The 14,656-nt window shown below is 51.9% G+C and overlaps 6 protein-coding genes across 6 annotated transcripts; 5 read left to right on the forward strand and 1 right to left on the reverse strand.

Moving 5' to 3' along the window:
• The first annotated feature begins 85 nt into the window (after positions 1 to 85).
• On the forward strand, positions 86 to 2,916 carry BDV17DRAFT_271759 (purine-cytosine permease family protein). The gene is made up of 7 exons (XM_073758816.1): positions 86 to 180; positions 259 to 1,002; positions 1,053 to 1,206; positions 1,263 to 1,335; positions 1,384 to 1,497; positions 1,554 to 2,292; positions 2,346 to 2,916. Exons 2-7 carry the CDS (start codon positions 550 to 552, stop codon positions 2,427 to 2,429), a joined length of 1,617 nt encoding a protein of 538 aa, XP_073612414.1. The 5' UTR covers positions 86 to 180; positions 259 to 549; the 3' UTR covers positions 2,430 to 2,916.
• Positions 2,912 to 5,206, reverse strand: BDV17DRAFT_271762 (uncharacterized protein). Its single transcript, XM_073758817.1, has 2 exons — positions 4,280 to 5,206; positions 2,912 to 4,221 (listed from the first exon to the last, which is right to left on the reverse strand). The coding sequence occupies exons 1-2, from the start codon at positions 5,174 to 5,176 to the stop codon at positions 3,250 to 3,252; spliced, it is 1,869 nt and encodes a 622-aa protein (XP_073612415.1). The 5' UTR covers positions 5,177 to 5,206; the 3' UTR covers positions 2,912 to 3,249.
• A 159-nt stretch (positions 5,207 to 5,365) lies between these two features.
• On the forward strand, positions 5,366 to 7,417 carry BDV17DRAFT_181909 (splicing factor cactin). The gene is made up of 5 exons (XM_073754947.1): positions 5,366 to 5,939; positions 5,996 to 6,472; positions 6,525 to 7,151; positions 7,200 to 7,232; positions 7,282 to 7,417. Exons 1-5 carry the CDS (start codon positions 5,430 to 5,432, stop codon positions 7,297 to 7,299), a joined length of 1,665 nt encoding a protein of 554 aa, XP_073612416.1. The 5' UTR covers positions 5,366 to 5,429; the 3' UTR covers positions 7,300 to 7,417.
• BDV17DRAFT_181932 (uncharacterized protein) lies at positions 7,418 to 8,054 on the forward strand. Its single transcript, XM_073754949.1, has 2 exons — positions 7,418 to 7,943; positions 8,006 to 8,054. Exon 1 carries the CDS (start codon positions 7,536 to 7,538, stop codon positions 7,848 to 7,850), a length of 315 nt encoding a protein of 104 aa, XP_073612417.1. The 5' UTR covers positions 7,418 to 7,535; the 3' UTR covers positions 7,851 to 7,943; positions 8,006 to 8,054.
• A 542-nt stretch (positions 8,055 to 8,596) lies between these two features.
• BDV17DRAFT_181912 (forkhead box transcription factor) lies at positions 8,597 to 10,568 on the forward strand. The gene is made up of 2 exons (XM_073754948.1): positions 8,597 to 9,551; positions 9,642 to 10,568. Exons 1-2 carry the CDS (start codon positions 8,721 to 8,723, stop codon positions 10,338 to 10,340), a joined length of 1,530 nt encoding a protein of 509 aa, XP_073612418.1. The 5' UTR covers positions 8,597 to 8,720; the 3' UTR covers positions 10,341 to 10,568.
• Positions 10,569 to 13,694: 3,126 nt separating this feature from the next.
• On the forward strand, positions 13,695 to 14,301 carry BDV17DRAFT_181958 (uncharacterized protein). Its single transcript, XM_073754950.1, has one exon. The coding sequence runs from the start codon at positions 13,841 to 13,843 to the stop codon at positions 14,171 to 14,173; it is 333 nt and encodes a 110-aa protein (XP_073612419.1). The 5' UTR covers positions 13,695 to 13,840; the 3' UTR covers positions 14,174 to 14,301.
• The last annotated feature ends 355 nt before the right edge of the window (positions 14,302 to 14,656 follow it).

The following is a 14,656-nucleotide window of genomic DNA, read 5'->3' on the forward strand; positions in this document are numbered from 1 at the left end:
CATGATGTAACGGCGCCAAAGAAGGTTGGGACCGGTTAAGCCGCGAGATTAATCTTTCGTTAATGCCTCTCTTCCACACTGATTTCTTCTCCTCCTCACCATTTCTCCTCGCCAGTGCTGAAAACTCTTCTCCAGCATTTCAGAGCTCTCGTGCAATCCCAGTTGGCTTGTCTTGTTGAGGTGAAATTAGAACACCCCAGAATACCCCACATCCGTCCCAGATCTTTACTGACTCCAGGACGCCCTTCGCCTTCCTAGGTCTCGCCTCGTCCTTTCCAATGTACTACCTCCCGTCTTCGCGAGTCACCCTGGCCATCATGAAGCCGAGTAGCGTGGATTTGTCTCTCGATCAAGGTATCTCGGTAATCTGCCTGCATGATGACCGGTGTTCGTCGATTGCGTGCCACTCAAAAGTCTGCCTGAGAGTGGCCGCAATCGTCGTTCTGAGATCATACGGTTGAACTTGATCTGGATAATTCCAGCGAAAGAACTCATGCGGACGAATCCCCTTTGTCGTCGTTGCGCGTGTGCTAATCAGCTCGTTCCAGCATGTCGGGAAACGCTACGCACACGGTAGGGGCAGCCACCAAGGAGAATGAGATCCGCTCGATACCCTTCTTCGACGACCCCTCTCACAATGAGGAGGAAGCCGGTTCTCCCAGGGCGATGGGCGGCTCATGTGTCCCTCAACAGCTTACGTATTACCTCAAAAAAGTCGAGAACCGACTCGTCGAGTATAGCCTCGAGGCTCGCGGCATAGAGCGAGTGCAGGAGCACGAACGAATCCCGAAAGTATCCTGGATATCGTACTTGCAGGTCTTCCTGTTATGGATGTCGGTCAACTTGGCGGCGAACAATATCACGCTTGGAATGCTGGGGCCTGCCGTCTACGGCCTGAGCTTCTTGGACTCTGCTCTCTGTGCAGTTTTCGGGGCTCTCGTGGGCTCTGTTGCGTCCTCGTGGATGGCAACGTGGGGACCCATCTCTGGAATTCGGACTATGGTATGTCCGACAAATAGGTGATAAGGTATGCTTTGGTTTAACTGGCTTAGGTTTTTGGGCGCTATACTATGGGATGGTGGCCTAGCAAGCTCATCGTGATTCTCAATCTCATCCAAATGATCGGCTACTGTTTGATCAATTGCGTCGTTTGTGGCCAGATACTCTCCGCGGTATCCCCAAATGGGAGTCTATCAGTGGCAGTTGGTAAGAAAATCTATCCTTAATTATAGCTTGCCGGTCTCGGTAGCTGATCAGAACAGGGATTGTGATTATTGCAGTCATCAGTTGGATTATCGCAACGTTTGGAATTGGGGGTTTCCACTATTATGAACGGTATGTAATTGCACATCTCAAGGACTCAAAAAAGGCTAATTAGAGTAGGTTCGCCTTCTTACCCCAGGTCATCGTTGTGTGCATTCTGTTCGGCGTATCTTCATCGAAGTTCGACTTGTCTACACCATCCCAAGGGGACATTCGCTCGGTGATTGGCAACAGGTGAGGTTCATGTCACCAATCTTAACTTTTCCCCTGCTCAGCTTTCTCTTTTCTAGAATCTCATTCTTTTCCCTCTGTGTCAGCGCTGCCATCACCTACACCCCACTAGCGGCCGACTTCTTCGTCTACTACCCAGAGCGCACATCCAGACTCAAACTCTTCTCCCTCTCGGTTTTCGGGCTCATGACCTCATTCACTCTCGCTTTCCTCTGCGGCATCGGTCTTGGCTCGAGCATAAATACACACCCAGACTACGCAGCCGCCTACAATAATACTGGACAAGGTGCACTCATAGTCCAAGGCTTCAGTCCTCTGTACACCTTCGGCGACTTCTGCTCCGTCATCGTCGCCCTGGGGCTCATCGCCAACGCAATTGCTCCTACCTATTCCGCAGGCGTCGATTTCCAAGTTCTAGGCCGATACGCCGAGAAAGTGCCGCGCACGATCTGGAACACATTTGGCGTCATGATCTATACCGTTTGCGCCCTTGCAGGCCGGAGTCACCTTGCTGACATCTTCACCAATTTCCTCGCACTCATGGGCTACTTTGTGGCTATTTGGCTCGCAATTGTCCTAGAGGAATGCTTCATCTTCCGTCGTCGCGGCGGAGGGGCCGAGAATGAGAAAAGCTATGGCTACTATAATTGGGCTGTCTGGGATGACCCATCCAAGCATCCTGTGGGTATCGCGGCGCTGCTTGCATTCTTGGTTGGCTGGGCTGGTGCCATTCTCTGCATGGCGCAGGTCTGGTATATCGGGCCGCTGGCTGGATTGGTTGGGGATTATGGTGCCGATGTATGTGTCGCTATTCTCCTCAAATGCTTGCGTCGTGACTGACATCATTTTAGATGGGAAACTACGTTGGATTCTCATGGGCTGCCGTGGTCTACCCTCCGCTGCGATTTATCGAACGAAAGTGGCTCGGTCGGTAGACATCAACAGAATCTATCTCTGAACGCATCAGCAGATCACCACTGAAGAATTACCACAAACTGGTCTATCAACAACTCTTAGATGAATTCATACATGGGTATGTCTTTCACAACGACATGTCCTTACATTTCAGTCCGACTTCCATCACGATGAAGAACCAAAAAAAGTTTAGAAAATGGGTTGAGGAGTTGGAGGCTACTCAAGGTCACTGACCTCGCCTGCCCTAACTCATTGACTGTATCACCGACGATCGTTCCTTGTATATATCACATCATATTATTTACTACCTCTATAGGCAATTACGTTTTACAGCCCTAGCAGGCAGGAGCAAAGGGTCGCACATTCCTTCCGTCTCAAGGTCACCCTTCACTGCAGAGTAGACAAGAGCGACCCAGGTCCATCGCGCCTGCCTAGCTGGAATGTTTGCCACTTTTCTAGGAAGGAGCGAAGGGGGTTTCGGGGTTGTCCAACATAAGAAGGAACGACCGCTGCGCCGTCCGTCATCAGTACTATTCACCTTACGAAGCGAGTAATGGGCGATGTCCACCTGCTGGCACGGTTTCCAGAGCGACAATCGTAAATCTAAGCTTGGTGCCGTTCATATGTCACATATCAGGGGTATATGCATCATAGTAGCCCATCAATCCCAGCTACAACTTAGAAGAGCATACCAAGTTAGGTATAACATAGACTCCTTTACTTAGTGCCTTCCAATGGACCCCCGAACTCCATATGGAGTATATTCCAAAAGCAGAAGAGAAAGCCATTATATCGTAACCAATCATTCAACGCCAATTCCAGCAGCAATTCATCTAGAAGCTAGAACCTCCGCTTCTTCTTCGCAGGCGCCTTACTCTTCGCCGCAAGCTGCCTCTTCAGTTCCTCCCGTTTCTTATTGGCTTTTTCCTCCGTCAACTCACTTTCTGGCTCTGCGGGTGTTTCTTCCTTTGCTTCTTTCTTCGCCTGCGGAGCCGGGGTTTCTTCTATTCGTTTGGCCTCTTCGTTATCAGTTCGATCTTGTTTTTGGTGCGACTGCGTCTTAGGGGCTGGCGGTGAGACGCTCTCTGTTTGGGAGGGAGTTGGTGTCTCCGTAGTGTTGGTACTGGTCTTCGATTTAGCCTTTCCGCCGATGGCACCGAGTTTCTTTTTCTTGGGGGGTGGTGCTGGTTGCTGAGATTGTTGCGGTTCGGTGGTAGATTGGGACTGGGACTGAGATCGGTGTTGAGATTGTGATGCTTTGGTATTTGATGACTCTGGCTCTGGCTCGGCTTCTGGTTCTGGCTGGGGGGTTGGTTGCTTCTGCTTCTTCTTGCCCCCGATGACGCCTAACCCGCGACACGGTCGGGGGGCTGATTTTCGGGTGGTGTCGTTATCCGCGTCCTTGTTGTTTGATTTCGGACTCGCTTGGGGCTTGCGCGATTCTTCATCTGCGGATGCGTCTGTTTCACCGTCTGTCGTTTCGTCCTCGTCTGGCTTTAGAGCGGGAGGCATTTGGTGCTTACGCGGCGGCTCTGGGGTACGGATTGGGCTGGGTAATGGTGAAGGTGTTGGTGACAGCGGCGATGGTGATTTCTGATTCGTTTTATTTTTGCCTCCAATTTTACCGAGTCTTTTTGATTTCCCTGTTGGGGCTGCTTTGGGGCGCATTGCAGGAGGTGGGTGATCTTCTACCCTCTTCCGCTTTGGACTGCGCGCTTCCTCTAGGTCGTCATCTGACTGCGTCTCCTGGTCTTCGTCCTTTTGAGGCGCGCTCTGTTTGAACTTCTTGAACCTCGGGGGCGTTTCTTGTCGCTGGAAGGAGTGAGAATTCGTAGTGTAGAATTTAGACTCTACATGGAGTTGTACGTACCTCAAATTCATCGTCATCTTCCGTCTCGGAACCGGGATCGATGTCTACTTCCATAGCGTCTAATGATGGCTGGGTCACTGGCTTCGATTTGTTATCTTCTCGAGGCGCAGGTGGCCCTTTGCCCTCGGAAATTGAAATACTCTCCCACCATCCGTCTGGCGGGGGCTGCAATGAGTCGGATTGCCCGAACATTTCCGCAACAATGTTTACAGATAGGCCAACATCTGAGGAAGACTTTGAGGCTTCCTCTCGCCACGACTGTTCGTCAAAAGGCGCCAGTCCCTTGATATACTTCGCCGCCTGTGCTAGCGTCGGCCCTTTGCGGCCACCGCGGAGGCCAGAAGTGCCAGGGAATATCGTACTTAGATCGATACCCATGGCTTCAATCTTATCAAAAAGCTTTGCAAGCACCCAATCCTTCTTGTTGAGCTCCTCGATAAGAGACCGTTGGCGCGCCTCCCGGTCAGCCTCGGCCTTGATAAAGGGAAGCAACAGGTGGCTCGTCGTAGAGGACTGAGGCTCCTTCGACAAAAAGTGCTTCCATTTCAGAGGTCTGAGTGGAGTAGGTAACTCAGAGGTAACGGTGAGCTCTAGCGCATGAGTGCTCGCGCGTGTACTGGGTTTGAGTGATGTTTTGCTTCCGGGCTCATTCTGCAGGCCTTTTCCTATTTTCTGTAAGAGGACTTTGAATTGCTCCAGATCTTGACTGGGATCGATGACGGTTTCATATTCGTCGGCTCTTTTGAGGATTGCTTTCCTATCTAAACTCTCAAACCATATATAGTTGAGGTCTGTCAGGTAAAGCTCATAGCCGCTGGAAGTCGTTGAGTATTTGAACAGCAGAGAGGGGATAGGCCCGACGTTCGCGAGACAGAGTCGCTGCCATTTTTCAGGCATCTCTAGGACCCAGGAACTGATGAAATGAACTTTGTTCCCCGGATTCCTGCTGGTGTTTATGGACTCTCAGTTGTTGTAGGCAGCGGAGTGACGGAGGCAGCAGCGCACGGACCAACAGGAAAGTCTGGCGATCGGCGAACCTTCCGCCTTGCGCTCAAAGAGACCTGACCTGGAGGTTAGGCCAGCTTCCCCAGACAAACTCAACACCTTGTCAAGGCTGGGCACGTCGATTCTTGCCGGGTCAACGCACAGGATGTCAGCGCGATTCCCTGACCGGTCGCGATCAAAGCGATCTCGATCTCGATCACCGCATTCGGACCACACCCAGAAACACGCCCGGCGTTACGACGAGCGAGACCAACGATATGACAGCAGATACCGCGATCGTGACTCGCGACCGGCCCAATCTCATGCTGGGAGGATGAAGGATCAGTTGCGGCTCAACCAGCTACAGGAGGACGAGCGAGCGCGGGAGTGGGTGGCGCAGGAGGATGTCTTTGTGCTCAAGCAGGCCAAAAAGAAAGCAGAGATTCGAGTGAAAGACGGTCGCGCGAAGCCGATCGACTGGCTTACAGTTATGCTGCATGTGATAGACCCGACGCGAAATCCGCTCGACGACGAAATCTCGGATTCAGAACTCGACTTGATAGACCCGGAGGGCGTGTTTGAGGGGTTATCGCAAACTCAACTCGGGGATCTAGAGAAGGACATTGATACATTTTTGGGCTTGGAATCGAACTCTCAAAATAGGGACTATTGGCGGGTGGGTTTTCAAGTCTCAAGGACTGGAGTAGCGCCTGCTAACTCTTGCTTTCGCAGACGATGAAAGTTATCTGCAAAGATCGGTCAAAAACGGCGGCTCCTGAAGGGCGAGTGCTCAACTCCGTTGCCGCGGATATCAATAAGCTTCTAGGTCCGAAAACCTACGAGCAGCTTCAGGCACTCGAAGGGCAGGTCAGGAGAAAGTTGGATTCCAATGAACCTATAGATACGGATTACTGGGAGGAACTCCTGCGCAGTCTAACTGTCTGGAAGGCTCGCGCTAAGCTGAAAAAAGTCTACCAGGCTGTCATCGAGGAACGTGCTCGCGGACAGCGTCAACAACAACGCGAAGAAGCCGAGTCAGTTCGTTCAAAGCTGGCACCTCTGGCGCCCTTGGTACGTGGTGACGTCGCTCAAGCTACGTTAGTCCGCGACGCAGAGTTTCATGATCTGGATCCCGACCCATTACTTCAGATTCGGCCAGAGGACAAGGTCTACGAAGTGTTAGATGAGGCAGCTTTCCTCGACCAAGTGGTGCGTTACCACGGGCCCTTCTGCGCTTGATTGCCACTGACTAGATCTACAGGCTCATGAACGCAAGAAACTTCTGAAGATGGGATATGTCCCTCTACGCCAACGTCAGACTGAAAAACCGTCAGCTTCCATTGTGGGCACTTTCTCAAACGCCCCTGTTGCCAGTAACCCGACTCGCTTCTCTGCTATTGCCAACGAGGATTTCTCCCAGGCGACAAAGGCTCTGTACGAGAGAGAACTCGCCAAGGGTGTTAGTGAAAACGAGGAGATATTTACCGGCGAAGAGTCTGTCAACACGGGCGCTGAGCCGCAATGGGCCAGTAAATACCGGCCTCGCAAACCACGGTACTTCAACCGAGTTCAGATGGGATATGAATGGAACAAGTATAACCAAACACATTACGATCACGATAACCCGCCACCAAAAGTTGTCCAGGGATACAAATTCAATATTTTCTATCCTGACCTCATCGACAAGACGAAAGCTCCGACCTATCGCATAGAACGAGAGCACGGACGAAAACGAGGCCAGTCATTCGCCTCTGCTGGAGAGGAGGATACCTGTCTAATCCGCTTTATGGCTGGACCACCGTACGAAGATATCGCGTTCCGCATAGTGGACAAAGAGTGGGATTATAGCGCCAAACGGGAAAGGGGGTTCAAAAGCACATTCGAAAAGGTATGCTTGCACACATTCATCTTAACAAAACATCGCTAACCTACCCAGGGGATCTTACAACTACATTTCCAATTCAAACGAGTAAGTCCCACACCTCTTCAAGGTTGCTCGCACAAGTTAACAGCCCTAGATCTATTACCGCAAGTGAAAACCTAGTTCAGGGTCCGCGCACATGGTCGCAGGCATTGTTTATCCACAATACCGCAGAAAGCATATAGGAGGCTCTAGAATAGACCTGCAGCTGCGAGCGTTTGTGCTGCGGCAGGCCGCCCTTCTCCCCCGCCCTTCCCTTACCGCAAGGAGACAAACAGCGCAGCGAACTGACTGGAAACATTATCCTTCTACCATAAGGTTGGGTACCAGCTCGCGAGGGATCTCGGACATATGATATCAGATAGGTACAAAGAACAGCCGGCAAGACAGACAGGACAGGGATTCCACGTGCACAGAATGAATCTAGAATGCTTATTTCCACACTCCATATCTACTATTGTCCGATCTCCAATCACCGCCCGATCGGGTTCTGCGTACTTTTTTTTTGATCACGTGGATGTAATTCCACCGGGCATTCATGGGGCGGGACAGGCTCGTCGTTACTTCATTTTCCTCTTCGTCTTCTTTTTCTCTTCTTTTCTTGTTTTCTTCTTTCTACCCTTTCAGAATATGCTTCGTACTACCAACACCATGCCTGCTGCATGACGTTCCGGAGATCCGGCTGGTCGGGGAAGACGGAAAGTTGCCTCTAGGTCTGCAGGATGCATTGAGAGGGCGTTTTTATGGCAAGGTCCAGAGGTCAGTTCCAGAAGCGTTTTGTACCCTGTCATGAAGGCTGAGGTCTGGCCACTACAATGAAGGGCCGGCTGGGTTTGCTGCAGGCTTCCGCCGCCCCCTCCCTTGTACCAGCTAGCTGCTCAATCCCGGTCCGTCTAGCATTTGTAGACCTCTCAAGTAGACCCAGCGCTGTAGCACGAGATCCAGCCTCTCGCAGCATTGGCAGAGATCATTGGCCGTTTAGAGCATGATCGCGTTTCACAACACTGGGAAATGGGAGGGCCCGCAGCAATTGAAGCAGAATCTGCCAGAAACAACCCCGGGGCGGATCAGGGAGGCCAGGGAAGGGGCTTATTTTTAGCGAAGGGCAGAGGAAAAAAGAAAGAAGAGCTTGCGGAATCAGAAATGAGGGCTCTAATGGCAGCTATGCGGGAAGTTGTTTGTGCAGACTCCAGAGAGGCAAGAGCTTCAACGAGAGATGCAGGCAGAGTCCGTCAGGCTGTGCTGGCAGGAAGTCCTCTACAACGACTGTGCATCCTCTTGTATTGAGTGGTCACACGTAGGTGGACTCAAGCAGGTACTAGAGGTACTTGCAGTACTTCTCCTCTGGCTGCTTTGGTCTTGCAGATGCTTCTTGCCTGATCGAAGCCTTATGAATCTCAGGCATGCTTCCTGTGGACTTATATGCGTTCGCTAGAAGCCAGTTCCTGCTATATTTCCATATTTTTCATATTTCCATTCTCAATTTCTCAATTGGCCTCGGGTGTTCTACTCTATTGCTGTCCGTGAGGCGCACAGATGAACCGCTTCAGCTCTTCTCGTCCAGGCTCTGTGTTAGACCAGAAGCCTCTATACCAGTCGCAGTCTTCCACCAGCTCCAGCTCCAGATCTCCCGAGAGTCCTTCCTCTGTGTTTGACGGATGGTCCGACTCCAGCTCCAGTACTCCGGAAGCAATGATGCCTGAACACCAGCCATGGGTTAGTGAGCCAGCTATGAACAACAACTGCTCGCTGTTCCAGGCCCAGTCGCCAATCGAGCCTCCATCAGACGGACTCCCCCGGATGATCCCTCCCATGGGCTGCCGCCCCCTTTCCGAGTGGCCCAATCCTCTGCTGGGATCGAACTACTCCTCGTCCAGGCAATTGAGGCCTGAGGTGCGGCGCCTTCCAACTGGAAATCGCATGCCCGATTGGGGCCAAGTCAAGTCAGAAGCGGCCTCGATGTCCCTGTACAAGGCTTCACACTCTCACCCGCAACACAACCACCATGGCTCTCTTGGACCGCACTCGCAATCGTCCACGAATCCCACCACGACAACAAGCTTATCGCCCACATCGACAGCAGGCATGTCATACCACTCGCTTCCACTAAGCGTCGTGAGTCCCCCCATGAAGCTTGAAATGTCCCGCGAGGTTGCAGTTGCACCAAAGAGCTCCGACGAAGCGGAAGACGCAAACGCAGATCCGCCTTACTCGCAACTCATCTACGAAGCTCTCCTTGCGGCACCCGGGAAAAGACTACCTCTTCAGGGCATATATCAGTGGTTCGAAGAGAACACAGCCAAGGGGCGTGACCGGGGCTCGAAGGGCTGGCAGAATAGCATCCGACACAACCTCTCGATGAATGCGGTAAGCTTTTCCGTTCATCTACACAAACCTTCAAACCTATTTACTTCTTGGTGTTTCGCAAAGATGGACTGCTGACCGTGACAACGACAGGGTTTCGAAGCCGTCCGTGAAGAATCCACCCCCGGAAAAAAAGCCATCAATTATTGGCGCCTAACAGACGAGGCCGTAAATAACGGCATCCAATCTACAACCCGGTACAGAAAAAACGCGAATTACAAGAGGCCAACAGCGTCGGACCCCCCAGCGCCTCAGCGCCAACGCTCCGGAGCCAAGGGTGGAAAGGCCACTAAAATCACCAACAGGTTCCGCAGCATCAACGGCAACGGTTTCAGCAGCAACGGCATGAACATGAACACGAACATGAACTACATGAGCTACGGCCAAGACGAGTACCAGTACCACCGAGATCGAGAACGAGCGTATCGCTACCAACAACACCTCCTAAACCCCCAGCCTCATTCTCAATCACAACAACCACCACAACCACACCAACGCATAATGCCACCAAGCCTCCATCAGCGCCGTCTCCCAAACAAAACCTTCCTCTACAACCCCAGTCAATACCCGCGTCGACCACCTTCCACGACAACAACGCCCACGACAGGGGGCTTCACCAGTATGAGCAACGTCGTTGGCTGCGCCGACGCCCCTCCCTGCACGTCCGCAACCCCGATCTTCTGTGACATGGCTGGGCCGGGGCCCGATTGCCTTGTCTTTGATGCTGGGTTCATGGGGATGGACGGGATCCATTCGCCTTTTGCTACGGCTGATTTGAGCGTTGGGTTATAGGTCCCATTGGCATTGGTCCACTAACCCACTAACTCAAGTCGAACAGTAGAGAGGCTATGGGTCGAGACGAGACAAGATATGATGATAATGTGATGTACGTTAATACCTGTGTGCGATAACTAGCGTGATAGTTTTAGTCTACTAGTACTTATGGTCTTGGTTGACGGCGTTCCGGAAGAGTATGATTGATTTTTTTTATGACCGGGCCCATACATACACTTCTTCTAAAAGCTATTTCATTCCAATTCATTACATATTAATCCCGCACAACGGAGGACTTCGCAAGACTTGCCTTGAACCTTACCCAGTTAAGCGCCATGGTACGCTCGCAGTAAATCATTACTCAGTCTCGACTCGTCTGTCGATTCTCCAATCTAGGTAGTGCGGCCCTAGATAGAGTCTAGATGGAGAAAGGAACCATCCATGCAGGCCAGCCCTCGCATACTTGATAGCTCTATCAACAGAGTACGTATGTAAGTGCTGGCATATCGGGATTTGTCCCTCTTTGATCGCGTCCATTCCCGAATGGATCTTCATCCTCGTGGATCTTCATCCTTTCAGCTCGAAGCTCCATCCCTGCATTGGCTCGCTAATATTTCGATTGGGTCTGTGAACCGTCAATTTCATTCAATATTACTCTCCGTGGGTCAGGGTCACGACAGCTGGGAGATCGAGATCTCATAGGCTGTTTGCGAGCATTAGGGCCTTCATACAGATGGCGCAGGCATAATTATCCAGGGTTCATGACGTTTCCAACCCTGGATGTATTGGCAATTCTCATGCGAGGGAGAGAGCCTGAGGCAGACGGGTTGGCCACCATCTCCACGCACGAATGCACGCACGCACGCGCCACTTGGTTCAAGTGGAGGCTGGTGGATAAATAATCGATCAGGGATGGATATGTAGGGAGGTAATGAAGGATCCATTATGACAACTGTCTGTGCCAGGCTCGCCCGTCCTCATCTCAAGACTGTCGCGGCACCAATTAGCTGCCCCGGAGTTTCGGGGTTGGTGACGCTCTGATCGAGATTGCAGATGTGGGAGACGGGGTTGGATCGGTCGTGAATTCACCACAGATGACTATGCCCTCTATAGGCTAAAGTGAGGAGCAGATAGAGCGTGGACTCTGGAGTCGTGGGATGGCGGCATTGGCGTGGGGATGGACTTAAGCTTAAGGTACATGAGGAGCCATACTGGCGGGTATGGGCAATCAGGTACCTATAGTAATCAATCGACCGTGCTCTAGCCCCTTCCCTAGAACCAGCCTAAAGTAAGGCCGGCGCCAGGAAGAGCCGGGATGTGTTCGCGTTCCCGTAGCGCCAACCGCAGCTAGAATCCCAAGGCACCCAGTTAGGAGAAGATGCTTACCTCGGGTGTTTACGTGGAAGCAGATCCTCCCATTCGCCGGGGTTGTCGTCGCCAATAAAATAACGACGACATCGCAGCGATGGCCTGCAGATGGGCGGCTGGAATCAATGGTGGTGGATGAGCGCTAGCACAACGGGATGATAATTGTGATCCTCGTGATTGATGAATTGGCTGGGAAAGATCGAATCAGAGACGGCGAAGAAGGAAAAACAATGATCTGACGCTGGTGACAAGGTAGACCTGGCTGGGTTCGTGGGCCGTGGCGGTTGGTCTGGAGGACAGAGTCAGTGCGCTCTTGCTTACTTTTGGGGTTGGCTGCTCCAGGTTGGTGCAGGTTGGTGCTTCAAATTGGCAGGAGCGATGGAGTCCGCGAGTACAGTTGGGGCAGTTGCCTGGTGAGTACGGACTGTGAAGAATAATGGCAGGCTGGTATTCTGTAGATCACTTGCAATATGCCCCGCAGCGACAGTGATAAATTCGGCAAGAGAAAAAAGCGTTTGGGACCCAGGATGAAGAAAGTGAGAAAGTCCGTCATTGCTGGGCCATTGCACCGCCGTCGGCCCGCAGAGCCCTAACGCTACTGAATAGTGTTAACTAATGGAAACCTGCAGCTTACACGAGTGGTCCAACTTACAAAGTTACTACTTGCTAGTACCAGAAATGCTCTAGTTTTCTAGCTGTGCTCCAGCCTTGCTCTAGGCGTACTCTTGCTGTGTTCTTGACTAGTTGCGTTTTCTCATCTCTGAGTCCACGGTCCAGGTACTACGTGCTACCTCGCCACAAGAGAAGCCCGAGAAGGAAGTCGCCATCCAATGACGGCCATTGTCAAGCAATATCATCCTCAGTCTGTACTACTGCGTCTTGCACAATCTTCTGAATTATGACTCGTATATTACGCTTTCCTCGTGCGAAGTCTAGCGCCTGCCGCACATTGCATCCTGATGTTATTGTCCCCGCGTCAGCAATGTCAGTGGATCTGTGGACCTGTGAAGATGCTCGCTCTTCCTGGCGCCTGCCGTCTGGATCTCTGGCGCTTCCTCTGGGATCCCGAGTCTTCACGAAGTGTTTGAGATTGATTGCGGCCTTGGAATCAGGGTACTGGCCGTGCCGTTGCATCAACGCTCATATTATTCAGTTGACCGCGATATCTTGGTCCATTGGATAGCAAGTGAGCCGCTGCTTCATGCTCAGATGGTTTCTCATAGGTGAACGAACGTACCTCTTCCGCCGATGACCTAAAAGGTGCACGTACTTTTTGACCTCGTCCCAGCGTTCTGACCCTTCTCTTCGCCCAACCAGAGACCGGCGAGTTGCCCACAAGACATTGCAGATGCCTTCGGAAATTGCCGTCCCGTCGCATCGTTTCTTTCTAAACGCCGCTGTGTGATTTGGCCCCGGCGTGCATGACATTATTATCTGTCATCTTGGTCTTCATGACAACCCCTTATCTCGATCCCTGATCCCTGTGGCTTGCTTACGTTCTCGATAGTCTACTGGGATGGTTATGCGCCTAAAGTACGGACTCCGTACTTCAACTCCGTATGACATTCGATATGTCAACCCATGCTGGATGTGGTGTTATGTGAGCATGAAGACGACACACCGCTCCACAGGCTACCTACAGATCTCGTACACGATGAAGTGGGTGTGACGTTCTTCAAAGTAAGTCGGACCTTGACCACTGTCGACCCCGACTTCAACCTTCCGACTCTTGCCGCCATCCAAGCAGTGCATAGATACGCTACAACAATATCCACTGCCCCAGCTGAAACATGAAGCGAGTAACAACCCAATTCCACAGACAAAAGCACGTTGCACCAGTCCTGAGTTGACCTGCATCGGAATTGCTTCTCACTTCTCCACCATCCTGCCTATGTATACGGAGTACAGACGGACGGCTACTTACTTAACCGACGTGGAGCGGCCCCATATAGCGAGCTTCGAGAAAAGCAACGAGACATTTAGAGTTGAGGCTATGAGGCGAGGAATAACCATCCCAGCTAGTCTACGGAGTCCCCATCTACGAGTCACTACTATACTCCCTACCTCAGTCTCAGCTCCACCATAACTGCCTAGTATGGCGACGAGCAGAACGATCTACAAATCTCAAAACCTCACAACTCGATTCCCCCATGATATCCAATAATCCCCTTGGATCTCTTTCAATCGTCAGTGAACTGACGAAAGAACCCGGGAACCGCCGTCCTGGTTCTGGTCGGCACTTGCTACCGTCCCTGAACCGAACTTTTCGAGTGATGGTGTGCATATCAACGTGTATCTACATCTTCCTGCAGATTCCACCACCGCCAGCCGGCGGCTTCAATGCGAGACCCAATATCAAGCGTCAAGATACCTCGGATCTGCCCAGCCCAGGGCCGGAATTAGGTCCCATTTACTCAAGCGTGACAATACTCCGTCCCTTCATCAGTCTGAGAGCTGAACCCGTCGAGGATCTGAGAGCCTAGAAAGTACCGAAAAATACCACCCGAAGTCTAGCCCAGCGCTTCCCGTATGTGTACTGATAGTGGTGGTATTTGATATATCGCGCCGAGGAAGCAAACGACATCCTCCATTTCATACCTATCCTCCAAGCCTGTATGCATCGCCAGCCGGGGACCTGTGTCAGTTAAAATTAGCCTTCGAGGGTTCGCTTCAAGTCGTACTTTCGCTCGCGCTCGTCAGACCCTTTGTCATTGAGTTGCCGCTCCCGTCTTCACTCCTCAGCTTCGGACGAACTGCCCACACGACACCCGTTGCTTATTTTTCCTTCGCCCACCAGCAGCACGGACGGGGCCTGGAGCCGTGGTTAGTGGACACTGGAGTCTGGACAGGTCACAGGCAACGCCGCTTCGTATATGTGCGTATTGCGTATTTGCGAGTCCCCCGTAGGCTCTTTCCATTTCTGAATAGTGGGGTTTCGCGCAGCGGCGCTTCGTGGCGGCTAGTGC

This window comes from Aspergillus undulatus (genome assembly GCF_047715775.1).
Source record: "Aspergillus undulatus strain CBS 261.88 unplaced genomic scaffold BDV17scaffold_52, whole genome shotgun sequence".
In the NCBI taxonomy this organism is placed as follows: Eukaryota; Fungi; Ascomycota; class Eurotiomycetes; order Eurotiales; family Aspergillaceae; genus Aspergillus; species Aspergillus undulatus.

Excerpts from the sequence above, each read along its gene's own strand:
- BDV17DRAFT_181912 (XM_073754948.1), top strand. The coding sequence starts at position 8,721 with ATGAACCGCTTCAGCTCTTCTCGTCCAGGCTCTGTGTTAGACCAGAAG. Across the intron at positions 9,552-9,641 it reads ACAACCTCTCGATGAATGCG|GGTTTCGAAGCCGTCCGTGA; the intron begins GTAAGCTTTTCC and ends TGACAACGACAG.
- BDV17DRAFT_271762 (XM_073758817.1), bottom strand. The coding sequence starts at position 5,176 with ATGCCTGAAAAATGGCAGCGACTCTGTCTCGCGAACGTCGGGCCTATC. Across the intron at positions 4,222-4,279 it reads AAGATGACGATGAATTTGAG|CGACAAGAAACGCCCCCGAG; the intron begins GTACGTACAACT and ends CACTCCTTCCAG.
- BDV17DRAFT_181958 (XM_073754950.1), top strand. The coding sequence starts at position 13,841 with ATGATATCCAATAATCCCCTTGGATCTCTTTCAATCGTCAGTGAACTG.
- BDV17DRAFT_271759 (XM_073758816.1), top strand. The coding sequence starts at position 550 with ATGTCGGGAAACGCTACGCACACGGTAGGGGCAGCCACCAAGGAGAAT. Across the intron at positions 1,336-1,383 it reads GGTTTCCACTATTATGAACG|GTTCGCCTTCTTACCCCAGG; the intron begins GTATGTAATTGC and ends TAATTAGAGTAG. Across the intron at positions 2,293-2,345 it reads TTGGGGATTATGGTGCCGAT|ATGGGAAACTACGTTGGATT; the intron begins GTATGTGTCGCT and ends ACATCATTTTAG.
- BDV17DRAFT_181932 (XM_073754949.1), top strand. The coding sequence starts at position 7,536 with ATGATATCAGATAGGTACAAAGAACAGCCGGCAAGACAGACAGGACAG.
- BDV17DRAFT_181909 (XM_073754947.1), top strand. The coding sequence starts at position 5,430 with ATGTCAGCGCGATTCCCTGACCGGTCGCGATCAAAGCGATCTCGATCT. Across the intron at positions 6,473-6,524 it reads CAGCTTTCCTCGACCAAGTG|GCTCATGAACGCAAGAAACT; the intron begins GTGCGTTACCAC and ends CTAGATCTACAG. Across the intron at positions 7,152-7,199 it reads TCAAAAGCACATTCGAAAAG|GGGATCTTACAACTACATTT; the intron begins GTATGCTTGCAC and ends TAACCTACCCAG.